Raw genomic sequence first — 27,623 nt, 5'->3', positions numbered from 1 at the left:
TCCGGGTTGTCACTGTCTGAAATACCGCAATCCTATCATGCAGCAGATGTGGGGGGGGGGGGCACTTGCAAGTGGGAGGGGTACAAAATGAAAGCACAACTAGGGAATGTGGGGGTGGAGCAGCTGGGTGGGTTTGCATATGCAGGGGACGTTGGAGGGATTAAGCACCTATTCCCACCTGCTGTTTCTCCTTTACAATGCCCCCCACATTTGTTTCACCATGGTAAACATGGGTTTGGGAAACTTGCATTTGCCAGTGTAACCTTGCGCTATCGCCTTGGAGGCAGCTTCGAAAAGGTGATGTGTCCTTTTGTTTGTTTTCCTGCAGCACCACTCCCCCCCCCCCCTTCCACTTTACGCTTCTTCCATTTCGAAGGCATTTTCTAGTAAGGTAAAACAAAACTTGCTTATTTCTGGTCTTCACTGCCTCTCTCCTTCCAGTGCCATCTGCAAGTATGACCAGACTGATCCGCTCCCGGACCCAGTCGTCCTCCAGCGTTGGCTCTGGAGAGAGCAGCCAAACACGGTCTCAAGCCAGCAACCCAGGGGAGGCAGCGGCTGGAATTCCTGGAGCAGCTGGTGCTCCTCAGACTATGGAAGTATCCTGCTAAGCAAGCAACCATCTTCTGTATCCAGACAATCCCTCTTCTCCCCTTCTGAACCCCCCCAGAATCCAGTGTTCACCCAAACATGTGGCATTAATAAGTCCCCCTCCCAACCTTGTGCCTGCCCATCTTACTTGCCACCTTCTCAGCTATTTGTCTCTTTGGCATTATGTTCCAAATCTTTTCTTTCTTTCCTGCATTGGCTACAGAAACATGGGCTGTGTACAGACGTTCCTGAAAACAGGCGTGGGCTTGTGGGCCTTTGGGGTGGGGAGGGTTGGTTGTGCAGGGTGAGCGCCACTTTCCCCCTGCCTTTGCTCCTTTGCTGACACACAATCCAGAGCAGTCTCTCTCTCCTTTCTCACCACACGGCCGCCATGTTTCAGGTGAGCTGTCTGCTTTGCGTTTATTCCACACCACCACCGCTCCCGGCCTTCATACGTCACCTGCTTCTTGTGATGTTTAGCATTTTGACAAAAAGGTTTTTTTCTTTGTGGGTATTTGCTCGGTCTTGGTTGGTTTTTAGTTTTACTCTTTGGAACATGCTCCGAGAAAGTGGGGAGGTTTCATGGCTCAGCCATGGCTGTCAGCTAATCGGCGCTGCACAGAGCAATGCTTTGGGTGGGTGGGGAACATTTACGAGTGACTCAAGGGCTGGCCAATCAATGCTGTGCTAATCTAGCTTCTACTCAAACTGGAAAAGCAGAATCCTCCTGAGCTCAGACTGTGTGTGTGTGGCACAAGTGTGGCACGTGAGCTTCCCCAGCGCGCTCGTCACATCTGTACGCATCCATTGCACTAACATTCCATTGGTGCTAACGGAGAGAGTTACTGTATATGTTGGTGCCATTCCTTCCCCCCCCCCCCGGCCCCGATTCCTACGTTGTCAAACCATGTGAAAGTGGTGGGTCTCCTGTTTTGTTTTGAATCCAAATAATTTCTGTGGCTTGTGCACTTAGAACTGCTTTCTAGTTGTGCTTCTGCTGAAGGTTATTAGGGCTCTTGGCTGCAGTCTTTACAATGTCTTTGGGGCAGGGGTGAAGATTCAGTGTTTTAAAACTTCAGGGGTGGGTGGGTCTTGAATCCTGCACTGTCTGAACTCTTGAGTGCATCCCGGCATATGCTGCATATTTTCACACTGTAGGGAAGTGTAAGTCTTTCATAGCTGAGGTGGTGAAAGGCATGCAAAAGGATCTCCTACCAGGGCTGCTGGGACACCAATTTAAAGAAAGAGCAAGGTTTCTCATGAGCTTAGCTCTCCCTGATGAAAGTGTCCTATTCAGCAGTGTACAAGGGATTTTATACATTCTGCGGTAGCCAGAGTGCTGGGTTATAGAGGCTTTAGAAAGGGAGCTGGATTATATTTAGAATGACTGACTTCTGCCACCCTGGGGGTGGGCGGCGGGGGGACCAGTGCTTTCCCAAGCTGGAGGAGGAGAAGAAGAAGAGAACAGTTGGCTTAAGATGTTCATACAAATATCTTACCCTGACTGTTTCATGATAGTGACTTGCACAATCAATTACACCTGTTAGACAGCCACTCTCCAAAAATGAAATGAATTTTCCAAAATATATTTAATGGTTGAGTAAAGTGAACTATATATTAACTGAAAAACCATAGATTTCTAAATCATTGATGGAGGATTGTTTTTTCAGCCTATGTCCCAGTAGTCACACAGTGTTCTATGGTAATAATGTCAATTTTGATGTAGCAGCAATTTTGATGTTCAACAACTGGGAAGTGTTTATTCTATATTTGCTAAACTTGCTGGACACTGATGCATTACAATTGCAATGCCAGTTCTATTAAAGTGTATGTAGTCCAATCCCACCCCCACCCCCACCCCCACCCCCATTTTCCTGGTTTAAAACTGGCATTCTGCAAACTTCCCTATTCACTGCTATAGCCTCCTCATGGGAAATCCCCAAGCCTTTTAATTATGAAACATGCTGTTTGCAATATGTGGGAATAACTTAGCAAACTGGTCAGCGGAGACTTCAGATTACGGTTTTGGACATCTGGAGGGACAGACAAGCCAATTTTATAGCCTTTCCCCAAGCAGTTATGTTGCTACAAAAAACTTGGGGTGCGGGTGGGACTATATTGGGTCTATGATTTGTTCTGCTTGCATCATGCAGGCGTCTTGAGCTTGTATTGAGCTAAGGGAATGCATCTGTGTACTGTATAATGTAACAGTGTGCTCTGTTTAGGGCCTGTTTTTTTATATATTTTTCATAGGCTGATATTAAACTCTATTGTCTTGACAAATTCAGCAGTCTTGATAGAAGTGGGTAGGTTTGCCCTGGGAGCTAGATAGTTCCCAGATTATATTGTTCTCCTGAATTAGAAGGTTGCTGCTTTTCTGCTTCCCGTTGGGAAGTGTGTGATTTCTGATCTGATAAGAGGGTGAAATAATTGCTGATGTGCTGCTGACTTATTCATAATACGGTGGCAGAATATACTTGGCTCATGGGGTCAAGTTCCTTGGAAAAACCAGGTTTGGCTCTGTTTCAAATAGGGAACCGGAAGATTCTGCTTGGGAGGGAAAATTCGTACCAATTAAATAAAGCTATAATCGAGTCTCATTGTTAATGTGGCTTTGTGTGTTTATTCCAAGTTTGGACTAGTCTCTATTAATTTCCAGAGCTCAGAGCTATCAGATTTTGTCATCAAATTACTTGGTCATCAAATGAAACAGTGAGTTTCTCCAGTGTTCAAAAACACAAAACCCTGATGGACAGCATAGCTAGTGTCCTGTCAATGTTTCTATGCAGTGCATATATTTTTGAGTCGTTTTTGAGTGCCATGGTAGAGAGACTGAGGTGTAGATAATATAAAAAATATCAAAGAGACACAAGTTGTGTAGTATAGCATGTAAATTTCATCCAGAATTTTGAGATTGGGGTGGTGGAGGGAAGAGTGTGAACAAATGAAGGGTAACACGGTACTGAAAGTCCCCTTGCCCTACAGCAGGGATGTCCAACTGGTCGACCGCTATTGACAGGTCGACCCCCAGATGATAGTGGTAGATTGATGTTGATCGCGGAGGCCCTTCCCTCCCCGGGGGGGGGGGGGGAGAGCATCTGGACCAGCCCACTTGTTCTTCCCTTCAATGGCACACGACTGCGAAAACAAAACTAAAAAAAGCTCAACAACTTTGGCCTGCTCCCCCCAAAAAGCTTAACAACTTTGGGTTCGCCCCCCCCAAATGTGTAGATCACTGCTGGATTCCCACCCCCACCCCACCCCCCAGAGTAGATAGCAGCCTCTTGGGAGTTGGACGTCCCTGCCCTACGGAAACTGCTCTTTCCCAGACTACTCATGACGTTTCATATTTTGTTCTGAGCTGGAACCCATGGTTATGAGGCAGATCAGTAGTTACAACACCGAAGATAATTCTAAGCAAGCATATTGTTCTTACTGAGGCCTTATGAGTCCACACACACACACACACACACACCACTGTTCCCACCCTGTTGGCCTGAAGAATGTGGATCTTAAAGGGCTACATCTAGAAAATAAGTGTTAATCTCTCTTTCAGTGGCCTCCCACCTGATGCACTCCCCATATTGTTGGGCTGGCACAGTGCAGGAGGCAGCTATTTAAGATTCCTTGCTTGGACTCCGTGAGCTCAAGGTCAGCACCAGTACAGCTGCTCCAGACTTAGCCAGCTCACCTTTGGACTCATGCCCAGGGCTATGACACCATCTTGACCTAGTACAGTCCCCATTCATAAACTTTAGTGTTTCAGTTTGGGCAAGTACCAGAAATGTGAAAGAAACAAGGCTCTGTTGGGTCCTTTAAGATGTGGAGAGATCCATGAGGTATGCAGGAAAGTCCTTTAAAAAAGAAAAACACACTGGTTTCTCCCCCCCCCCCCCAAAAAAAAATTGCACATGGACAACAGAAAGCAGCATGCACTAGGAGTTATGCTGCCGCCGGGGTGGGGGGTGGGGGTGGGCAAAGACCTTTGGGGGGAAATGTCCTCAGGTGGGTGTGGTTTTCTCAGAGATCCCTGACTCTCCCTCACTCCAGATCTTTTATATTGCGCAAGAGAATTTCCCCAAAGAGTGGTTTCTGTAACTAAAAAGCAACAAATTGAACAAAAGGGTGAGCAAAAGTAATTCTCACATGAGAGTATGGCTCTCTCTGCTTGGGACAGCATTAACATGGAACTTCTTAAGCATAGTAAATTCTTCGAGACTGAGTTAACAAAACCATTCCTGCTGCTGAAATGTGTACACTCGCTTGCTATTTACAATTAGAGTTGCTTGTCTCTTAACACACACCATTACAGAATTGATAGTACCAGAGGACTTAACGCCTGGAATGATCCGCTAATGTACATACGATGTATATACCACATGGAGAAGCATTGTGGAGGTTTCAGGTTTCTTGATCAAAATGATTTTGAGTGGCTGTTTTGAATATGTTATGAATATATGTCTGACACCTTATCAACCCAGATTCCTCCATCTACTTCTCAATGTGCCCTTGTGACCTTTGGGTGCTGCCTACGCAAATGCAGCCTCACGTTATTCTGAGGGTAGCTTTGTGAGGTCTCTGCATACGTAATACTTATGACTAATACTGCCAGAAAGCTCCACTTGTCCATGGAAGAATTTTTTTTAATATAAAAGAAATCTACATTGGACATCTAAATTTCCTGATGTAGCAATCTGGGGGCTGTGACTAGTTGAACAGGAACATCAGGGAACAAAGTGCTTCATCGGGATCTCTAAATACAGAGAAATACGAGTGCTCATGGAAAATGTTCATGATGTTCGCTACTCACGTTACTTTCCACGGGACTGAGGAAACTGCAGAGGTGTTATCAGAACTACATCTCATGGTAAGAAAACAACTTGAAAACAGTTGGATAAAATGGTTATTATACCATCAAGTATTGCCCTGAAAGAGCAGAAAATAGGTTTATTCCACTGACCACTTGCTCCACTTTTGTTTCACCCATTGTTTGTTTTCGTGAGGCGTTTGGTTGGTTGTGAGGTCTATACTCACCACCAGCTGGAGATGGTGGTGGTGATAGGAGTTTATTTTAGGCTGCTGTGAAAGATACAATCTCATAAATGGCAGGTAGGCAGGAACTTAATAGTACTGAGGCCTCCTGTCACATGAAAGTTTGTATAAGCTAACCAACCAACTGCATTGCTTAAGGACCAAAGTAGGGCTGTTGCTGTCATTATTTACTGAAATTATATCCAGTCCTCCCCTCCCCAAGGAGCCCAGGGAGGCAAACAGATGTACCATTTAAAAACAAAGCAAAAGCATTCTAAAACATATTAAAGCATTCTAAAAGCAATTGAAAACATTCATTCATCCAATGATCTTAAAGCAGTATTCTTCGGCCACCAAATGCCTGAGCAGGTTGATGCTGGCAGAGCCAGGTAGCTAAACCTGGACCTACTGCCCCATTTTAGGAGTAAACAGGGCAGGTTGTGAGGAGCGCAAAGCCCTCACATTCCCTGCTGCTTTCTCCATTGCAACCTCTCTCAGCATCCCTTTCCCCTCAGCCAGGCTCTGATACTGGCTGCAAAATAGATGCCCGGGAAAAAAGACTGCAGGGCAGGTATGCCACCTCCACATCTGTGCCCTTTGGTTCTCTAAACTGAACCACCACCGCTACACAAGACACTTTCTGGATTTAAAACTTGCAATTCCATGCAGTGTGTACCTGTCTGTCTAGATTCTAGAACAATGGTGTCCCTTTGGGGGACAAGAAAGGCCATTCTCCATAATTGACCACCAGTCCACAGGTAGTATCTAGCCTGCTACAATTACCTGACTCTAGTCTGTGGTAAAATAAAGTCAAACAGTGTTGTAGAAGCATCTGTTTTCTGTGTGGTTTCCTCCCCCCCCCCTTTTTCTGTCACACCAACCATTTTTCCACTTGCGTCAAAAGGAAATTGAGCAGCTTGTGGGTTCTCGAGATTCAGCTCTTCTCAAGAACATGCAGTCAAACAACAAGAGCAGCACAAACTCACCGGCTGTTGGCTTAAGCTGTGCTTCAGGGAAGAAGGGCCAAGAGGATTCTTCTGCTTGGATTTTACTTGTGTACTTGTGTACAGAACAAGAGGGCAGCCTGTTGCTTGGAAGACGCTGCAGCAAGAAATCCAAACTACTGAAGAGCACTGAATGCAGAGAATCTGGTCAGGTGCGTTTATCTTTGGACACTGTTCATTAAAGGAATAGGTCTGGATTTGTGTTGGTGCATCCCTATGTATTGAGAGATGCGACCCAGTGTTCTGACTCCTATTCAGAAACTATTACAGGGGAACTGGGGTTGGGCTCCACCCTACCAACTGTCCTCAAGGGTCCTGTTTTGCAAGAGAGCTTCTTAATTCTTGTTGCATCACCATCTTGCTGTGATTTCTGAAGAGCCTGTGGCTGTTTGGTGCTGGGATAGACAGGTGAGTGGTGCTCACAGTCGCATCACTGGGAGCAGGAGGAACTGTTATGGAGCTAGAGGCCATGATGCTTTTGAGAAATGGAACCAAGGGTTTGGCAAATTTTATGGTGATAGTAGTAGAAGACTGGTGGGGCAAAGAGGCCACTGTAGGTGAATAAATGCTTTGCTGAAGTGCGCTTCATTGTAGGATTAAGATAAGTAGGAGAATAGTGAAAGAGGAGCCTTGAATGTCCCTGGTACCACGGTGGAAACCATAGAAGTGTGAAGAGTAACCATGAGGCTTTGTCCACTAACAGGAAACGGCAATACAGGTTAACGTTAGGAAAGCTTTTTTTAATTGTTGGGGCAGATAGCTATGTTACTGGCCACCAGGGCTGAGATCCAGAACTGATGTTTGTTGCCTGGTCATACTGAGTATGGACTTAAACTCTACTCAAAGATTCTTTCTTTTATCAATAGGTAATCTGTTTAGCTTTCAAACTGTGGGTGAGACATAAGTTTCAAAGATAGTGGAGCCATTACTTCCAAACACGATTAGCCAGTGCATATTGTAACCAGGTTAGAAATGGATGGTATCTTAACACTGCCATCCTAGGCATGTGCTCTCAGCAGTACAGTCCAAACTGATTTGCAAAGTACTTGGGAGTACATCAAACTTATGGCTAAGGCAATAAGTTCCATCTTTTCAAATGAGTGTGACATGTCCTAACTTGGCTGTGTTGTACTGCAGAGATTCTTCATCTGTTCACCTCTACTGTAGGATAGTCTTCACTGAAGAGTGTTAATCACCCCCTACTGGGCAACTCAAGGCTGGATTAAAGTGGTTGGGGGTTCCTACAGCAGTTTCCCAAATATGGCCCCTCTTATCCAAAAAATGAATGCACAAAGTAAGGAAATACATAGAATTGTAGAGTTGGAAGGGATTCCAAAGGTCACCTAGTCGAGTGTCATGCCCTACTGACTGAGCTATCAGATACCTCAGATAAAGACTAAGCAATTTATTGTTGCATAAGCTGTCATGGACTACAAAAACAACACCACAACACTCTGAGCAAGTGTAGTTTCATCTTTAAACTCACTTCTCATGGTTTTTTCTCACTTTTGCCCACCAACTTACTTCACATGGCTAAAGATACAAAAGAAGGCAAGGGAGGGCTCAGTGCTGGCATCCTAGACATCCAATTTTGTTTCCTTTAACCAGGTTGGTGTACCTTGTACTATAAAGATCCATATTTTTCTTGGTACTGCAGTCTTGCAGAGTAGTACAACTCCAAGGCTTCAGTCCTTCTTAATCTAGCCTGACTACAATGCTTTACAGAGGCATAACTCCTACTTGTTTTCACAGGCCAGGCCAGCTTACATCCTCATGACCCCTCTGATTTTGAGTCTATTTCCAGGGTTAACTAATTCTTGCTTGGGCTATTAATGCTAACTTCCCTTGCGGACTCAAACCAATAACCAAACCAATGATGAAGCCAGTAACATCTTACAGAGGCAGCAAATGGCTTCTTGCCTCTTTCCCTGACACAGTGCAAGGACACTTCAAACACTTGGCAGATAACTGAGTTCAGAGCAAATGATAGATAATGGCTGATAGAAGAGGTGCTGAGCACAAGGTCCTTTGGAGCATGTGGCTGAGTGGAGCCAAGGACAGAGGACTCCAAGCTGGGAACCTAGATCAGCATTTAGTTTTAGCATGTAGAAAAAGCTCTTATATCATTGGTGAGCAACTGAATGGAAGCTCAACGGGAGGCTGGATGCAACCTTGAAGTTGAGGCTGATGACCCTCTGTTTTCTCTCTTGTTAAAAGGTCTCTCTCTGTGCTTTTAGACCACTATTACTTAAATCTACCAGCTGACGGCAGACTGTGATGGGAAGTTTGCCCAGCAGGAGGAAGCAGATTGCTACTCAGCCAAGCCCACAGTCCAACGTAGAGAACAGCCAGGCCCTTGGCCTCAGCCGTGGTGCCAGGCCACAAGGTGGGAGGTTGTTCTGTGCTACCGATCCCTGGACATAGAAAGCTTAGGGTTGCATCCAATGCTAGTCCTACTCAGAGTAGATCCACTGAAATGAATGACCATGCTAACTTGGGACCATCAGCACAGTGGAAGGTACCAGGTGGGGGAAGGATGATCCGGGACTGGGAGAATAAAAATGGTGCCTTCTGGATAGTCTTGGACTACAACCCCTACCACTGCTGACCATTGGTGATGTGTTGGCTAGGACTGATGGGAACTGGAGGTCCCAGCCCTATATGGAAGGCACCATGTTGGCTGCCACTACTAGTTTAAACACTTCTCAGCTTTGCTGGCTAACTAACTGGTGAAGCAGGAATGTCTTAATCAGGCAGGGAAAGGCAGCCAAGAGGGGGCAAAACAAACCTCCCTGGGGAGGGAATCCCACAATCAATAAGCCCTTTTGTGGTGCCTCAGCCACCAATGGGATGTCAAGAGAAGCTGCCTCTGTTGATTTGAAGGTTTGCACAGCTTCTGTATGGGAAGTCTTTTAGATCATTTGTTGCCAGTACCTCAGGTTAAGAACTTAATTCGTTCTGGAGGTCCATTCTTAACCTGAAACTGTTCATAACCTGAGGTACCACTTTAGCTAATAGGGCCTCCTGCCGCCGCCGCATGATTTCTGTTCTCATCCTGAAGCAAAGTTCTTAACCAGAGATACTATTTCTGGGTTAGTGGCGTCTGTAACCTGAAGCGTCTGTAACCCAAGGAACTACTGTACTTGGCTTATCATCTATGTTCACTGGGCAGTTAACAAAGAAAGGCTAAAAACCCATAAAACCCAGTCAACTAGAGCTCTAAAAATTAACACCAGCCACTGTACCAGCTAAATAACCTGAGCCTAAGCTATTTAGGGCACTTTGAATTGTGTCTGGAAATGAACTAGAAGCCAGTGCAGCTGTTATAATAAGAGTGCACCCTGCTCCTAGGACACCTGAAGTTTCCTGATAAGTCTTCAAGAGCAGTCCCACATACATTGCATCGTAGGGAAGCTCAAGGCATGGGAAGATTATAAGCCGTTTGTTAACTATGTCTTTCTTTATTAACTTGTAGGTGAGAGTACCCCTATAGCTGTTGCTGTGTGTAATTTCCCTTCTGGACATGCAGAGCCAATGCTGTGGATGGGAGAGCAGCTGAATTTGCTATCTGAGTGAGTACTTGCACTGAGATGCTGAATGACAGAATTCCCCCTACCCATCTTGAGACATACACGAAGGTGTGGAACAAGGGTGTCCTTGTGGAACTGGCCTGAACTCTGAGACTTTTTGAAGTGTGATAAAGGCTAAGCTCTCTGTCGTTTGTGCTTAAGGCCCAGTTCCTTTGGCTTCTACTTGAGTCTCCACAAAATATATAAAAGATAATTGAGAGCCAATGTGGTATAACAGTATTGGACTATGACCTGGGAGACCAGTGGTTGAATTCCCTGCTCATTGGGTGACCTTGGCCCAGTCAAAGTCCCTCAGCCTAGCCGATCTCACAGAGGTGCTGGAAGCAGAAAAGGGGAGAACCATGTCGACCACCTTTAGCTCATTGGAGAAAAAGGTGGTATACAAATGTAAGAAACAAGTCAGCCAGTCAAACTTAATTTGTAGAAACCATTTGTCACCACAGAAATACAAATAGTATATAAATACATTTTCACATAGATGGTCTCCAGCACATGAGACCTCCTGTTGTATGATGAAATTTTGTGTGATCCATCTGGGCTGCTAAGGAAACTGAGAAACGTTGGGTACTATCCAACTAAGGAATCCCTCATCTTAAGGATTTCTGCTTGTGCGATGGGACTTCCTCTCCACTCCTCCCCCCAGCCACACCCTCCCCATATCTGCTCCAGAGGGTTGGGGGAACCCCTAGAACAGTTAGGGGACACAGAAGGGAGGAGGAGAGAGGGAGAATGTTCCATTGTATAAGCAGAAATCCTTACACTGACTGCACATTCTTGTAGTGCGATGTTGTATTTATCCCTACCTATCAACAAATAACAGATTTTCTCCCTGTTAGTTAAAAAGGAAAGCTGCTGGAAACAGTATAAGTATTTTTGTCACGGTAATGGCCTGCCCCCTTCCCTAGTTCTCAATTATGAATAGGGAAGATCTTCAAGGAAGAGGTCATTGGAAAGTCTTGATGCTCAATTTTACAATATGCTTTTCTTTTAACAGAGATGGTGAATGGTGGAAAGTGGAGTCAGTAACCACGGGCAAAGGCTGCTATGTTCCCAGCAACCATGTTGCCAAAATCTCTCACGGGTAGGAGTTTCTGCTTTCCTGTTTATGCTGCAGCAATATAAATGGTCTGGTTGGGAGTAATTTGGGCAGCGGTAGGGCAGTTCAGGATGTGTGCCCCCCCCCAAGAGCTGCCTAAGAGTGTATATCCCTGGAGGATCCAGTCTTAGCCTGCATGGGACAAGGGTTCTGGGCAGTAACAGTGGTGTGCGCTTCTCTTCCAGGTGGCTCTATGAGGGCATCAGCCGATCGAAGGCTGAGGAGCTGTTGCTGCTGCCTTCCAACAGTGAAGGTTATTTTCTGGTCAGAGAGAGCCAAATGAAGAAAGGTATTGAGTCTCTTCAGAAATCTTCTGACTCACTGGATTCTAGGGAACAAAGTGGGCTGAAGAGTGTGGCTCAGGAAGCTCAGAGGTGATTTCATACTACTTTGTGGCCTGATGGTGTTCTCTCTCACATGCAGGTTGCTACTCTTTGTCTATCAGACACACAAATCGTGCTTCCTGGGATTGCGTGAAACACTATCGCATTAACTGCATGGAAAATGGCTGGCTTTACATCTCCCCTCGCCTCACCTTCTCGAGCTTGCAGGAGCTGGTGGAGTACTATTCTGGTAATTTTGTTTTCCCCTGCTTCCGGGTTGATAAAAGGGAGAGATTCAATTCTGTTTTGTTCCTGCTTGAGGCGGCCTCCAGTAGTTACAACGCAGTCCTGGTGTCAGCACCTGGCATACTGGGCTGACACCTTGGGCCCTCTGGTGGCTGTATTCTCACAGCAGCCAGCCACTTCCTCCTGCACCTGCTCATGCCCTGCTACTGCAGCAGCAGCAGCCCTTTACACAGCCACCAGCTAAGCCTGAGTGCGAGTGTATGAGGGGGGAAGGCTGGCAGTCTCCCACCTTGCTGCTGTAGTGCAGGGGTCGGCAAGGTTTACCTTGTCTGGGCCGGTTCACTCCAGCGGAGATCCCTCCGTGGGCCAGATCGCGTGCATGCCTGCAATTTTTGGCGTCTGCGCAGACTCGATTTTTGGCGCTACGAAAGCGAGTCCCTACACCGTGCTGGTTTGGTGCAGCACGTGGGGACTCGCCGAGCGGGTGGCTCGGGGGCCAGTTAAATGACCCCTGTGGGCCACTTGTGTCCCATGGGCCTTAGGTTGCCGACCCCTGCTGTAGTGCGTAGGAGCCTGTAGTGGGTTGGATACACTGGCTCCCTCGAGAAGGGAGGCTGCAGCAGGCGAGCCCAAATGCCAGAGGGCACTGGGAGGCTCTATGGAGAGCAGCCTGCCCAAGTCCTCCCCAAAACTGAAGTCAGGCCTTGACAAATCCTCTTGTGTAAAAAGATGAGAGTTGTGCTAAAGCCCAGTGGGTAAGTAGGTGGACCACTCCATCTGTTATACCTGTGTAGGCGGTCATCTTGCATTAGCAAGTGAGGGATAGATGGATGTAATAATAATAATAATAATAATAATAATAATAATAATAATAATAATAATAAATTTTATTTATTAGAGAATGAGAGGGCCAGTATGGACTCTTGATGAAAGAGGCATCTCTCATATCAGCAGGTTTGACCCAACTGTAACACCTTTAGTTTCTGCCATAGAAGAAAATAGCTGCCATGCACTCCTGTCAGAAAAAACCAATGCGTACTTAAGAGGCATCATCAGGATAAGCAGCAGCTATCAATGCAGGAAAAGCCTGTAGTATACACTGCCATAAGACTACCTTAAAAGAAGTACCGTAACAGACTCGTCTATGATAACAGACTGACTGACTGTGCACTTTGTACTGGGAATTACATTTCATGCACAAGAAACTCTGATTTTCTGGATGTTAACAGCCTACAAACTCTCATCATCCTTGACCATTAGCTATACTGCCTGGAGATGATGGGAGTTGGAAGTTCAACCACTGGAGCAATACAAATTCCTCATCCATGACTTTAACGGGTTGGATGGTTGCTCTTCACACACGCGATTGTACACACTGCCTGCTATTCCTCTGCTAAACTTCCTGGCTGCAGCTGGAAAAGAGGCTCACGTTGCTTCTGTAGAATAAGGAGTGGGGAAGCTGAGCTTCCCTGGCCACGAGAAATCACAATTTGATACCCAACTTATTTTGTACTTTTTGCACTGCTCAACTTCATTCAGCACACGGGTTTCAAACCTATGCTTGGTGAAACTAGTTCTGGGTGGCGTGCAAGTGTGCAGCCACTCACACAAATTGCAGTCTGCTTGTTTCCCTTGGGGAACGCAACAGGATGCCTTTTCCTTGCTCATGCTAAAGTGGTGGTGGTGGGCTCTCCAATCGCTTCTATCTGACTCACAAGCTTGCTCTGAATCCTTCCAAGTACTTTGGCTTGGCTAGGATGTATCCTTGATTTGTGACCATGCCTTGAATGCCTGTGTGTGTGTAGAAACCTCCACCTTCTTTACATGCAAGTCATGTACATGCACAAAATTAGGAGCTGTATCTTTTGCTCTGGCATGCAACCTCCAGGATGCCCACAGGGGAATGTGGCGCTTGAGCTGGAAAAGGCTCCTCACCTCTTGTGCTGCCACCAACACACTGGTTTAAAATAGCAAGGTTGAAACAAGTATGTGGTGATCAGTGCAGTTTAGCTTTGTTTACTACTATGCGCTTGGTCTGGAATACCTAGTGGCTATGCATGGAAGGCCCAGATTAGAAGATTCTTTCCTCCTTTTGTTAACAGAAGTTGGAGATGGCTTATGTTGCTGCTTGAAGGAACCGTGCTTCATCCAAGGCTCTACATTGTGGAAGAAGTCTAATCTTTCCCAACCAATGGTAGTAAAGAAGCCAGCTCTCAACTGGGAGGAGATCAGCAGGTACTTTATTATTATCCTCTTTTCTTCTAGCACAGAACTCAGCACAGAGTTCCTAAGCAGTCTCTTTATCTGGGCTTGTATGAATTCATGTTGCTGCACTATCAGCCTTCAAAACCGTGTTCTGGTCGGGCATCCTTCCTCTAAGGAGAAGACAGCAATCTTTGCAGACGGTCGCTGCTGTGATGATTCACTGGTTGCAGCAAGCATAAGACCATTTAATCTGTAGTGGGTAAATACTTCTGCTGCAAGAGAAGCATTTGGTTGCACTTGCTAATAGCAACAAGAGATAAAAGCAAGTTTCTGACAGTGGTATGACTGGGATAAGCAGTGGGGAAGTCTGCCTGCTTTTGTGTGGGAACAATCTACCAGAATGCTATAATGAGAACGTTTTTGCAAGAGAAGGATGTTTATCCTTCTGCTTCACAGCATATTTTAATCTTTCAATGTTTTCTCCTGTCTAGCTCAGACTTGTTGGCAGAAAATCCGCTAGCAGAAGACTCGCCAATTAGCTTGGGCCTGAGGGAAGCTGTCACTTCCTACCTGTTAATGACTGAAGAGCTGCCGTCAGAGGACACAATCAGTGAAAAGTGAGAAAGATGCATATACAATTAAGGCTACTGTTGGGAAGCATTTCTGGAATGTGGAAGACAGGACTTCAGTACTGACCTCTTTCTACAGTTTTTAATGCTCGCTCACATTAATTTATCTACTTAATAATTATATTCTGCTGGTCTTCCATCATGTGGATCCCATGCAACTACTGACCAAACCCAGACCTGCTCAGCTTCAGCAAGATGGCAGCCTCATGTAGTTACACATGGCCTTGATGGGCTTCATTTACGAGGACTATATATATGTATTTATAATAATATTTTTAAATAATAAAGCTTGGCTGTGTATTTATGACTACTCCTATAAAGCTCTGCATTTCAGCAAAGTTCACTTTAAGAGTTCACTTCGCTCAACATCTGTAAAGGATATTTACATGGCAAAACAACAAGAACCGCAAGCCACTCAAACACCAGCAGATCTCCACAACTGTTAAATCACTCACCTTCATTGTTCACAATGGGAAAGATGTAAAGCTGGTGTTGGCTATGTAACTAAATACTGCTGTGAACACTCCTGTAATACAAGCACTATGCTACTTTGAGACAGCCAGGTGTCATTTAATGGTCACATAAGCTTTATTCCAAATTATTACAGCAAAATAAGTTTATCTGCTGTACAGATGTTACACTCATATCAATAAGTGCCAATAAATTGGAGACAAATTATTCCCTGAAATTAGTCTTGGCACAAAAGCCTTCGTTTCAACTCAGAATAGTGTAATAATTCTTTCTGAAAAAATTAGCTGGTCAAAATGTTAACTGAAGTAATTGTTACTCCTATGACAAACATTGGCTAACTGAAATTTACATAATCAATTCTGCAGCATATAAACATTACAGATTTATATCCATAATTATCAATTTGTCACTTAACAGGTCTTCAACTCACAAATGTGCTTTAATTTTAAAACTTTGGTGGTGTCAAAAACAACTGATATCAAGGTAATAAAAAATCCAACATTCAGAACACCATCAATGAAAAACAGTCCATTCTTGTCCAGCTTGAAGTAACTTTTGTCCCAGGTGTTGTCCAACACAAAAATCAATTATGGAAATATGATCTGCAGGCAAACCTTTTTTAAAAACATAACGAATACTTACAATACACCAATGTTTCCAAAAGGTACTGTATAATGTAGCTTCAACATAAGCAGCATTTTCACTTTGATCTCACAAATAATACAAATAAGGAAACTAAATAAAAGTACAAAAAGGGATTCTGAAACATACTGTTTTAACATAATGCCCCCATGCTTTGGGGACAGTACCTCATGCATAGATCTTGAGGTTCCATTTACACAAATATAAAATAAACTGATTCCCAAAACCACACATTTACAAGTCTCTACAATGAGAAAGTTTATAATATTGAAAAAGACTACTTTTCAAACTATAACCGGAATGGCAATTATTAACAGTAGGGTAGAAAACTACACCGTGTCCATCACAGACAAATCTGAATCTGTAGTACACCTTATATCTCACCGACCGTCCTGTCCCCTGCCATGAGGGTGTCTCATCAGCACTAGGTCATGAGAGGCACAGCATGGCCAGATTTAGAAATTCAAGAATGTACAGAAGTACAACAAAAAAAAGAGGGTTTCCCAGTACCTTAAGTCATGCTACAATGACATGATAAATACGGAAAACAATCATTTACTAAGAAAAGAAGTGCAACCAAGTTGTGACCTTCTACTACATCTATTCAAAATAGTAGACAAGTTTCAGGTCATAATCTGCAAACCTCTTGTAACAGTTTACAATTAAATTAGACATTCATACTTGCTAGGCTTGAAAATAACGTCTTCTCTATTGATTAAATACTGTGGTTATGCAATAAACCATTAGAAATAAAGTATGACTGTCTGGTGCACTAGTTATTTAAATAAACTATGCAGAATGTAATTTACAGCCTTGGTCAACTAATCATTTTTGGCTCTTAGAACTTTGTTCTCCAGTGGCACAATTTTGTCAGTGTATGTATGCAAAGAACATGAATGTTGAATTCAACAACTTAATACAAGGAGTGAAAAGTCTTATTACCAGCCTGCTCCTAGCCTCTGAAGACAAGACTAAATCCCTTTCCATAATGTTAAAAATGCCTAGCAAAAGCCAAATGAACAAAAGGTAAGGGCAACCCCATCACTTGTCTGAAGAGTGACCCTTGTCCCTAAACAATTCCCTGAAGTCAGTTCTGCATCACATGCAACAAGCATGCTATTCCATTTAACAGAGAGTGATCAATTCATGTGATGCGCTCCAGCCATCACGTAGAAGTCTCCAGTATCATGTGGAACAGCAAAGTGCTATTTGTTGCACTTTGCCCAAGTCTGTGAGGAGTTGTTTTATACAATGTTTGAGTTGGGGGAGTCTAGCTAGTGGTTCTGGTGGCTCCAGCTCTCCAGTATAATCCAACCAGCTCTCCAAAACTGGAAGAAAAAAAGAATAATGTTTAAAAATGTGCACACATCAGTCACTGGTAACTAACTTGTACTAGAGGATTAGAAAATAGCCAACAAAATGTCAATTTTTTAAAAAGGCCAGTTAGCTTAATGTTTGTACCAGGGTATCTGCTAGAAAAGCGAAGTATATAAAAATAACAAATCAGAATGGGTTCTTCAAAGGGAAGAAAGTTCTGCCTCATCACATTTTGAAATTCTTTTGAGTGCCATTAAGGACATGGATGTGGTGATCCAGTAGGATCATATGCTTGGACTTGCCAAAAGCTTTTTGTCAGGATGGTTCCCCAAAGGTTTGTAAGTAAAGTCATAGAGTAAGAAGGCAGGCAGTGCTGTGGATTAATAAATGGCTAAAAAGAAAACAGAGAATAGGAATAAGCTCCCACCACTTATCCACTATGGAGTGATGGTGTTATCGGAACCAGTGCTATTTAACCTCTTCATCCATAGACCTGGATTAGGGATGAACGCCGAAGTGGGCAAATTTGCAGAAACCAAATTATCTGGATTTAGTATAGTGAAAATTCAGGTAGACTGTGACGGCTCCAAAAGACTCTCCTCATTCTAGATGAATGAGCAGGAAAATGGCAAATTGGATTCAAAACTATTGCACAATTAAGGCAAAAAAATTGTAAATTCCCAAGTACACTCTTGGGATTTCAAGTGGCAATGGCTATACAGGAAAGACATATATTGGGCTGTGGTGGATAGCTCAATGACAATATGAATTCTGAGCATGGCAGCTATGCCAAAGAATTATTAGGAAAGAGGCTGAAAGAAATTTGAATGTGTTTACACGTTACATAGAATTATAGAGTTGGAAGGAAGCGCAAGGGCCATCTGGTCCAACCCCCTGCAATGCAGGAATCTCTTTGCCCAACATGGGGCTCAAACCCATGACCCTGAGATTAAGAGTCTCATGCTCCACCAGCTGCTGGAAAGATAACTTTGTAAGCTGGCAAAGGCTGTAGAAAAGGGAAGAACAAATCATTACCATCCAGCTCCTTTTCAATTAAATCCATCCTATGAGTAACTTCATCTTGCAGAGACTCAACATGGGCCAGAAGGTTAAGTTGCCACTGCAGCTGGGAATTCACAACTCCTTCCTTGTCTTTCTCCAGCAGTTTTACTTCAATAGCTTCCTCCGATGTGACTTTTTCTCTTACCTATCAAAATACACAAGTTAATGATGCTTATAGGCATTAAATCAGTCAATGTAATTTAAAGGAAAATCTGGCTCTACAAATGGGGCTACTTCTGGATCAAAAGACAAAGTATAAATAGATACAGTGGTGCCTCGCAAGACGAAATTAATTCGTTCCGCGATTTTTTTCATCTTGCAATTTTTTTCGTCTTGCGAAGCACGGTGTCGGAAAAGTTTTGGAAAAGCTTCAAAAATCACCAAAGTCTTCAAAAACCTCAAAAAAGGCTATGAGTTGCTCCTCGAAGTCAAGTCGCAACTGTATTAACGGTGTTAAGAAAAAGGAAACAAACTTGCAAGACATTTCCGTCTTGCGAAGCAAGCCCATAGGGAAAATTGTCTTGCGAAGCAGCTCAAAAAACAAAAAACCCTTTCGTCTTGCGGGTTTTTTGTCTTGTGAGGCATTCGTCTTGCGAGGTACCACTGTACAGTGGAACCTTGGTTCTCGAACGGCTTAGTTGACGAACAAATTGGCTCCCGAACACTGAAAACCCAGAAGTGTTCCGGTTTTCAAATGTTTTGCAGAAGCTGAATGTCTGATGTGGCTGTCAGCTACTGTTTCTAGGGTGCCTGCACCAGCTGGAAGCTGCTTCTTGCTTTTTTATGCGTTTCAGGAGTCCAACGGACTTCTGGAAAGGATTAAGTTCGAGAACCAAGGTTCAATTGTATATCAGTAAGTTCCTTTGTCAGATGCTGCAGAACTCTGGGTTTTATGACTACAAGCTGTTTTTCAGAGTACAGTTGGGAAAATAATATGGAGTATTAATACAAACATTAAAACAACACATATTAAAGCTTGTGTACTCTTATGGATATGTCTTAATATATGGTTCATATACAGTCATCACAGAAGTAAGCCCTAAGAGAATCACAGAGTAAAAATACTGTTGTGTTATATAGAAAATACTTCCACTCTGAAAGCTAGTTAACTTTTCTTTTTTTTAAAAAAAGGGACACCCAAATTAGAACAGAATGTAACCTTTCTAAATAATAGATAGGCACGTTAGTTCTATATAGCTCTCCTGACAAATAGTCTATACTCTGAAATTTCATCACAATTTTCCGATGTGAGGGGTTTTCGGTTGCACAGGTTGTATCAAATGGAGTCCCTTGTGCTGACAGAAGGCTTTTTGAATCAGCAGAGGATTTTGCCAGTGGAATAGGGAGGGATTATTACCGATTCCCCCTCCTGGTGATGCCCTCTGCATGTGTCCAAAATCTACTTTAAGGAGTTAAGAGAACCTCCGGAACAGTCTTTAAGATGTGGGGAAAATCACTTCCCTTCCAGTTTCCTCTTCAACTGATCAAAGAGCCTTCTGTCAGTGCAAGGAACAGCATTAGATACAGCCTGCAATTCTCACCTTTGCATTTTATTTTCTATTGTTGGCCAGCAATGCATTATATATATATTTCTATTTCCATTAGCAACTACTCAGAATTTCCAAGTTGTATGGACAGGTATGCTGCCTCATCCTCCGTATACAAGCTCGGCTCTTCCCTGTGCAGGGATTATCATATCTATTTGTGTTGGAGATAAGATTCTCCTTCTCCCAGCTGCGGAAACTCAGAAATACTTCAATGCAACATACCTTAGAGTAGTTATGTTTCGATTCATTTTCAAACTTGTGTATTTCTCTATCCAGCTCCCATCCTAATCTCTCTACTATAGTATCATCTCCATTCTCTCTTATCCTATTGACACCATCATCAATGTCTGAATTTCTGGTTTCCACGACAAGTCTCTGTTCTATAGCAGGATAGTAGGCTCGAGGTTTTTGGTAACAGTGTTCACTAGTGATATATGATTCCTCTACAGAAGGAATGGTTGAAGGTTTCTCAATGGTTCCATTAAAAGTTCTGTAACTTGTAGTCTCCTCTTTGCAACAGTTTTCATCAATATGAATGAGGCGCGTGCTGTGTGATTTTTCATCTACTTCAAGATGTTTCCAAGGCTGACACCAGAGCTTCAAGTCAGGATGTTCTTTGCTTCTGATGAAAAAAGTAAATAAGTGGGAGTCAAGACTAAAAACTTTTACAGACGATTCAGATGACCTACCCCTTTTCTCCAAGAACATCAGAAGTTTTCACTTCTGCTAAGATTAACCATGGTCAAGTGTGCAGTCAACTGTAGTCAATAAACTATGGTCAGCTTAATAAAGTATGGTTTAAAGTTGGTTTATTTCAACTAACTATAGTTGAGATCAGCATGGCCAGCTGTGGTTAATTTAAGATGAAAGTGACAGTTTCTGAACTCTCCCGTTGCAGCTATACTAGAAGAGGGGGAAAGCACATGAGATGGAAGGTCACTGTGTCCAGTTCTCAAGATGGGTTAGCAGCAAGGCCACACTAGCCCATTACAAATTCAGATCTACAGTACAGAACGCCATACACAACAGAGATCTGCAATGTTAACCACACTTCTTCAAAAATCTAGCGGTATGATTCAAATGAGAACTTGCAAAAACAATGCTTACTGCAAAATGCTCATCTTCAGTTGAAGTCCATGCAGTACTTCTATCACTTTTTGTACATCGCCAAGAAGTTGGTGCGTAGCTACTATTTTCTTAGCATTCTGGTGGGAATAATTTTCTCCCAAAAATGTTAAGCCATGCATGTGACCACTGCACAACCACTCCTTCTCATACCAGTATTTCAAACTGGATCTCTTACCTGAAGCAGAATAATGAGAGGGTGAGATTACAAAAGTAAATGGATGACATTTAGTAATACTCAAATTCTCTCTTGGCTTTTAAAAAAATAGTGAATTGGATATCATTTAACTAAAGTAAAAACTAGTGAGTATCAAAATGCAAGTCCTACGATGCAGAATTTCATTTGAAGCCAGTCTAAGAAGGCTTGGAAGCTGGTAAAAGACACAAAGGATGTAATCAGATCTACACTAGCCCACTGAACATAGTGGAACTTTCTTCTGTATGAACACACACACAGAAATCTTTATCTGAAACTTAGTTAACCACATATTTGCACTTGAATATAAACACACAAAATCCTTGGCTTCAAGTGAGGAGAAAGCTACTGTCGCCACAGCACAAAAAACCTGTTTCCTTATGGCAATGAAAAGATAGGTGCTGCTGTGACAGTGAGTTTGTTTTGGTTTCAGCAGCACCTTCCTTGTGAGGAGTGCAAGAGAAGGGAAAAGCCAGAATTGGGCTCGCCTGTTGCAGTGGTGTATTCTGGTCACCATCTCTACACAGCTGTATCCTAGAGGCACAAGAACAGTTTTTCCTTTTCAAAAGGTACAAATTATACTGACAGAAGTCATTTGGCTGAAAACAGGTCAGTTTAACCTCTTTTCCACATGCTATTATATACAACTGTCATTGCAGTGAGGGCCCAAAATTGCTCATTCTCCATTCTCCTTTAGTGGAGAAGTCACATCTCCCCTTGAATATGCAAACAGAATAGGTTCTGTCTGGCAGGGAGATGGAGATTTGGCTGATAATAATGCATAATGCATTTCCCAGAAGGTGTCAAGCTACCTCCCTGAGGGATACGATTGACTTCTGACTGGCTGGATACAGCCACCTGTCAATCAAGACCCAGCTAGGTCAGAAACTCTTCAAAAGATGACTGTTGCCAAACAGTTTCTTGTTCCTCAACTGACCATCTGCTGCTATATGTGAGGAGACCAGAAGCCCTTATCAAAGTAGCTATACTGGAATAGATGAGACTTGAACTAAAATGTTCTTTTTGTTATTTTCTGCCTCTTCCATTTGCCCCCTTCCTTCCTTTTCTATTCTTAAGGGTCTTCATAAAATTTAGCTGTTGGGGTCCTGAATGCATTTGAGCCCAAACTCTCAGGGTTATTCCAACCTCTCATGTTATAGTCACTTGATTCATGCTATGTGTGTGCTATGAGAGGGAGGAACAGATAAACCGGATGCAATCTCTGCTTCCCCTTTGCAAGCATCTGCCTTGGATCCCTGGAAACCACGCCCATCTAGGGTTACAAGGAACATGCCTTCTAGCCTCTGGCACTACTGGTCTCCCCAGAATGGCAGTCGTGGAACAAAGGGAGTAATAAGTTATTTACCTCACTTCCATTACAATCATTGTAAGTGGCTTCATTTGGAATGCTCCAAACAGTATGAATTAAATGACAAGGAAAACAAAGTTCCATCTAATGTATCGCTTCAGATGTATAATAATGTAAACTTGCAAATTAACAAGAGATAAGTCAGTAACAAAATCAAATAGGTCGTATTTAAAAGAGACAAGACAATAATAGTAATAATTACTACATACTATTAGAAGACTCTGCAACCTTAGAAATCTTTGTACCTGGAGGATCTTGACAAATATAGCAGGTATATTTCTCAGGTACATTATCTTCTAATAGACCCATACAGACTCCATGCTGCCAACAGAGACATTCTTCACACTGTTGTAAGTCAAATAAACAGAACTAGATCAATACAAAGTATGCATCACACACACAAACACAAACACTTTAAAGGTATTTTAGAGGCCTAAATACATGACTGTATGTTGCTGGTGCATATTTCTTTTACAAACAGAATAAATGAAAAAGAGAAGAGTTATTATGGGAAATTATTCTTTTTTCCCTTAAACTGGAAAATTACAAACTATGCAACATAGTTGCATAGCAGGTAGCAAGAAAATTAATCAGGAAATATCAGGTCAATATATCTAAAGAGAAGTTATGTCAGAAGCAAAAACTTAAGTTTTCCCATGTGAATGTAACACCTTTGGAAGGAAAATACGACATATAGTCTTGTGTATTAGAACTAGTGGAGGCCAAATCGGCCCCAACACCTGCTGTATCAAACTAAGCATACCAAACTATTTCCCTCAATAAACTGAACTATTTCGAATCTAATCCCATTTTTTCCTGTGTTATTAATAGATCTTCTGTTTCCACCAGGATCTTCTGGTCTTTCCCTCTTATGAATCTCAAAACTCTCAGCCTATTTATCTAAACTGCTGCTCTAGCAGCAGTTGAATGGTTGGAATGTGAGCCAGATACCAGGAGACTTAGATATGTCATCCTCAGGACTATGTTAAATGAGAAGACTACATCACTACCTGCTCCCAAGCCAGGCATCAGAATGGGAGAAGTAGGCCATCCTCTATCGCTACCACCATTATAGTTAACAAGCCAGGTAAACTTGGATGGTAGGGAGGAGGGCTTATTTCTCCAGCTTCCTGAGTGAAAAATGCCTACCCCTTCTTTACACAAGCGAAGTACAGCCTTGAGTTACAGGGAGGGAGGACGCAACATGTTTGTACAGTAATGGAATTTTGGGGGCTTTCTTAGGAAGATTAAAAGAGCTCTATGTCATTCTAAAATCTTAAGAATTTGTTCTAAGTGCTACTACATTAGCATTCACCTAAGCATGAATTGTACAAGCAAGGGTTACAGGTAAGAACAATTCAGAACATTCTTAGGGATAATATTTTCAACACAATAAAAGAAGAATAAAAGAAAGTAATAGAAGAAGAGGCAAATGCAAACAATTAAAGTTTTTGATATCTGACACCATCTACTCTATTATAAAGCAATTTCAGGTAACAGTTAAGCTCCATAACATCACCATTTTGGGGTTTGGTAATGAGGATTCTCTTCTATCTATCTATCTATCTATCTATCTATCTATCTATCTATCCACACAAATTATTATAAAACATGCACAAATGAATCTTCCTAATTAAGTACTGTTTGGGCATGCAGGAGAGCACTGCAATATATTTATTTATTTACAAAGATGCAACCTAGACTTTCATGAAAATATAGCAAGGTAGAACCATACAAATCCATAAATATATCAATAAAACTTCAATTTGTACTTGATAATTACTTATGTGTTTCAATTTACTTCATTACACTCACAATCTACAACCATGTACCTGAATCATAAAGTCATTTTCTTCCTCCACTTCACAAATGCACCGAACAATTTCAAAGTCATTATCGTCGTATTCAAGATCCTCATCAGGATTAGTTGTTACATCAATGTCCTGACTGCAGTCATCGTCGCTCCAAAGCAAACTATCTGCAGATGACTCACTCAAGGTATCATCCTCTGTGTGCAAAGAATTTAATAGGAATAAAATCTGTGTGAGTAATTCCAGAAAGCTGCCAAAGGAGGTGGTCATTCTAAACAATGTTAGCAAAAGAATATCCATTGATAAGACTTTCACACATTCCAGATTATGCTTAAAATCGTGTTTCTGTGCCAGACTCAGATGCTTTGTTAAATTTGTCTCCATTACTAAACAAATGCGAGACCTAAGGTAAAACCAAGCCAAACCCTCAATTTCTTGACTGAAAACTGGGCCAAGAAACAATGTAATAAAAGGAAGCCAGTCTCACTGAAATCAATGAAACTTGTATGCTTTGCTTTGACTGGATCATGTCAACATGCAACTACAACCCTACACATGCTTACTTTTTCTGTGGAGCCTGCCATCAAGTAGTAAGGACTTGCTCCTGGGTAACCATAGCTGCAAGGAAAGTTTCTGACACCAAGTATTTTCTCTGGCCATAGCCCAATAGTAATGTGCTTATACTGCCTACTCATGGAAGCAATGGTTACACCACTTCCATCTACACAAAAACTGGTTCCTAAGGGGACACTAAACCAAACAGATTCTAATGCCTGAGAGCAGCATGTAGTGGTTAGTTACTTCTGTTCTTGAGAACTACAAAACTAAGCAAATGGATGGCAATCTGGATAAAAAACCCAGGTTCAAGGATCACCTGGGAGAAAGGTTCAGCTCCCAGATCAATAGTGCCCTTGGATGCTCTGACAATTACTCATTTGAAGCAAGTTAAAGCGCTGCACTTGTTGTTAACTGTACCAAATCTACTCTAAAGCATCCTTCAACCCTCAGGAGAATATTCTGGGAGCACATGGGGAGGAAAGGATGTCCACTCACACAACATTCAATTTGACAACTGCATGACTCTTTTAAGATATCATCTATGTTTTCAAGAGATGATAAAGAGTTGTTTATTTAAACTGGCTGTTTCTACTTTTCTTACACTGAACAAAAAACAGCTATTACAGCAGTGAGAACTTAGTAAGAAGAACAAAAAATGTAGTAAATATATTATCATATCCCTTATGACTATTATAGCATTTTAGCGCACACAGAGAATAATGCGGGAAGCAACAGAAAAGTAGATTAAAGTAAGTGAGCAGAATAAATACAAAACTCCTCTCCAATAACAGAGGTATGTGATTTTCATGTTACACACACTTAATTTGTCACTGAGGTTTGCCATCTCTTTAGGTGGTTTGCAACAAAAAGTTCCAAGTTCCCTATGATTTCAATGAGTTTGCTCAGGAAATATTTAGATCTGGATCTAGAGATATAACTTCTCAATTTTTGCATCCAAAGTAATTTGCTGTGGAGAATTTATTTTCAAGTCTTCAGCTTTTTTAAAGATGTCACATAGTGATTGAAATGGAAAATGCATTTAACTTCAAATTCTAATTTGCTTTAGAGTAGCAGTGGACATTACCTCTTATAAGTAGGTAAAGGTTGGTTTAAGATTAGAAAAATGTAAGTCACCTTTAAGCAGAAACCAAATCTAGAAGATTTCAGCCTGAAGGTTGAGCATTCTGGAAAGATACAAATGATTTAAATGCAAGAATTTAGAATGGAAACTGGTGGAATCCAATTCATTTTAAAATAAGTATCAAGGACTTTATGTTCATAGATGAGTGGCTGATCTAGGAACAGTGAAGCACACAATTCTGAGCCACACTAGGTCACAGTGTGGTTCTATTAACAAGGACTCGAATACACAAAAAAATGTTATTCTTCACAGTTGTTGTAAGAATGCTTTCAGATACTACTAAATACTATGAGACAGATCCAAAAGAAAAAACAGGAACCGACTTCCATATACAATTAGTTTACTTAAAGTGCTGCTCTCTTTACAAGATAAACAACCTTCTTTCCACAATAGCCCACAAGTAATAAGGTGATCACTTGATCCTTTTTTTCTGAGCTCACACACAAACACACCCACCTGTATACCCCATGCTCATAACACAGTACTTTTATAAGTCAGAGCTTTATATGGGAAACTAATGCAGAGGCAAGCGGTATTGTAGCACAAAGTCTTTACCGGCTGATGCAGCTAGGGAGTAACTGGATCTTTTGTTAATACAACTGAATATTTTCTAATATATCTATAAACTATTAGTGTATAGAAGCATCAGATATTACTTAACAATACTTCTTTAAATTAACAGAGTCATATATTGAACTACTTATCTGCAAATTGGAGGAAATTATCAAGATTAAAGATTTATGATTAGGATGCCTTCTCCTTCACTGAAATAACTACACATGGACATGTCTAGATGTGGAACGGGACCAGGAAAAGAAAGTTGGGTGTCATTTTTAGCCATGTTCGTTCTGTAACAATGGTTGATGGTTCAAGGATGTTTATGGCAGCTACATAAAGTATAAACTATGCCTGTTTTTCAGTGATCCTTCTTCAGGGCTGATCATGGTCTGCTTTTTACTATTTACCTCTTACACAAACTTCATTTCAGCTTCAGCAGTGTTTCACAGGTGCTAGCAGTTGTGTATTAACATCCACTGCTGCTATTTAAGACCCCCGGATATTATCAGCCTTGCCATATTTAAGGCCCAGTTGAGTTGCTTCTGTCATTGCTTTTTAGGCTGCAAGGCAAGCTTTTGCTGTGCTAGGTAGAGAATTTATCCCCTCCGGATATTCACCTTTATTCTTCTTTATTCACGTTAATACTTCTTTCCTTAGTACTACCCTACATCTAAAATTCTGTGTAACCTTCAGGTGCTTCTAAAACATTTGTTCAATATTCATTGGTGGTTTCCCCCTTTTCTACACTGTTGCTTAGTTCTGGCTATTCCAAGCCATCAACAAATACAGAGAATGGACACATAGTACCCAACTGTCTAAAACAATGGCAGCATTCTGACATGTTAAGCCAAGCTTATCTTAGTAAAGCCATACTGTGCATGAGGCCCAATCACTCCTGCTTTTCTCCTCTTCTGGCACAGTAAACAATGAGGATAGCTTAGCTTTATGTGTAAACGCAGGATCATGGTTTGTTGGACTGTAACAAGCCACAATCAATAAGTCAACAACAAACCATAGTTTAAGAGTAGCCAATGATCGGGGCTTATTATGAAGCAACAGACCACAATTTCATATTTGGATGTAACACCAATCTATCACCTTCCTGGTCTGT

At 42.2% G+C, this 27,623-nt stretch overlaps 3 protein-coding genes across 12 annotated transcripts in view; 2 read left to right on the top strand and 1 right to left on the bottom strand.

Moving 5' to 3' along the window:
- The window catches only part of NDRG3 (NDRG family member 3), a 60,472-nt gene extending 57,274 nt beyond the window's left edge, over positions 1–3,198 (top strand). For all 5 annotated transcript variants that reach the window (XM_077929173.1, XM_028734821.2, XM_028734822.2 and 2 more), the window contains one exon: positions 442–3,198. In XM_077929173.1, the coding sequence (XP_077785299.1) occupies positions 442–611 (170 nt within the window). In that variant the 3' untranslated portion in view covers positions 612–3,198. The remainder of the gene's footprint in view (positions 1–441) is intronic.
- A 130-nt stretch (positions 3,199–3,328) lies between these two features.
- Positions 3,329–15,025, top strand: SLA2 (Src like adaptor 2). 4 transcript variants are annotated; one of them, XM_028734809.2, is made up of 8 exons: positions 3,329–6,778; positions 8,864–9,012; positions 10,102–10,198; positions 11,211–11,297; positions 11,498–11,652; positions 11,736–11,885; positions 13,984–14,116; positions 14,578–15,025. In XM_028734809.2, the coding sequence occupies exons 2-8, from the start codon at positions 8,904–8,906 to the stop codon at positions 14,705–14,707; spliced, it is 861 nt and encodes a 286-aa protein (XP_028590642.2). In that variant the 5' UTR covers positions 3,329–6,778; positions 8,864–8,903; the 3' UTR covers positions 14,708–15,025. The 4 variants fall into 4 exon arrangements, with proteins under 4 accessions (XP_028590642.2, XP_077785303.1, XP_077785301.1 ...); XM_077929177.1 differs by lacking the exon at positions 8,864–9,012; XM_077929175.1 differs by having other exon boundaries at positions 3,329–9,012; positions 11,498–11,601.
- A 254-nt stretch (positions 15,026–15,279) lies between these two features.
- PHF20 (PHD finger protein 20) overlaps positions 15,280–27,623 on the bottom strand; it is a 48,517-nt gene continuing 36,173 nt past the window's right edge. For 2 of the 3 annotated variants that reach the window (XM_028734805.2, XM_028734806.2), the window contains 6 exons: positions 24,277–24,452; positions 22,654–22,789; positions 20,862–21,057; positions 19,977–20,376; positions 18,181–18,352; positions 15,280–17,156 (listed from right to left, as the gene is read on the bottom strand). In XM_028734805.2, coding sequence (XP_028590638.2) covers positions 17,014–17,156; positions 18,181–18,352; positions 19,977–20,376; positions 20,862–21,057; positions 22,654–22,789; positions 24,277–24,452 — 1,223 coding nt within the window. In that variant the 3' untranslated portion in view covers positions 15,280–17,013. The remainder of the gene's footprint in view (positions 17,157–18,180; positions 18,353–19,976; positions 20,377–20,861; positions 21,058–22,653; positions 22,790–24,276; positions 24,453–27,623) is intronic. The other variant, XM_028734807.2, reaches the window with a different exon arrangement.

The sequence above is a fragment of the Podarcis muralis genome, chromosome 5 (assembly GCF_964188315.1).
Source record: "Podarcis muralis chromosome 5, rPodMur119.hap1.1, whole genome shotgun sequence".
Taxonomy (NCBI): domain Eukaryota; kingdom Metazoa; phylum Chordata; class Lepidosauria; order Squamata; family Lacertidae; genus Podarcis; species Podarcis muralis.
The sequence above is the reverse complement of the archived record's forward strand: the minus strand, read 5'-3'. Positions and strand labels throughout refer to the sequence as shown.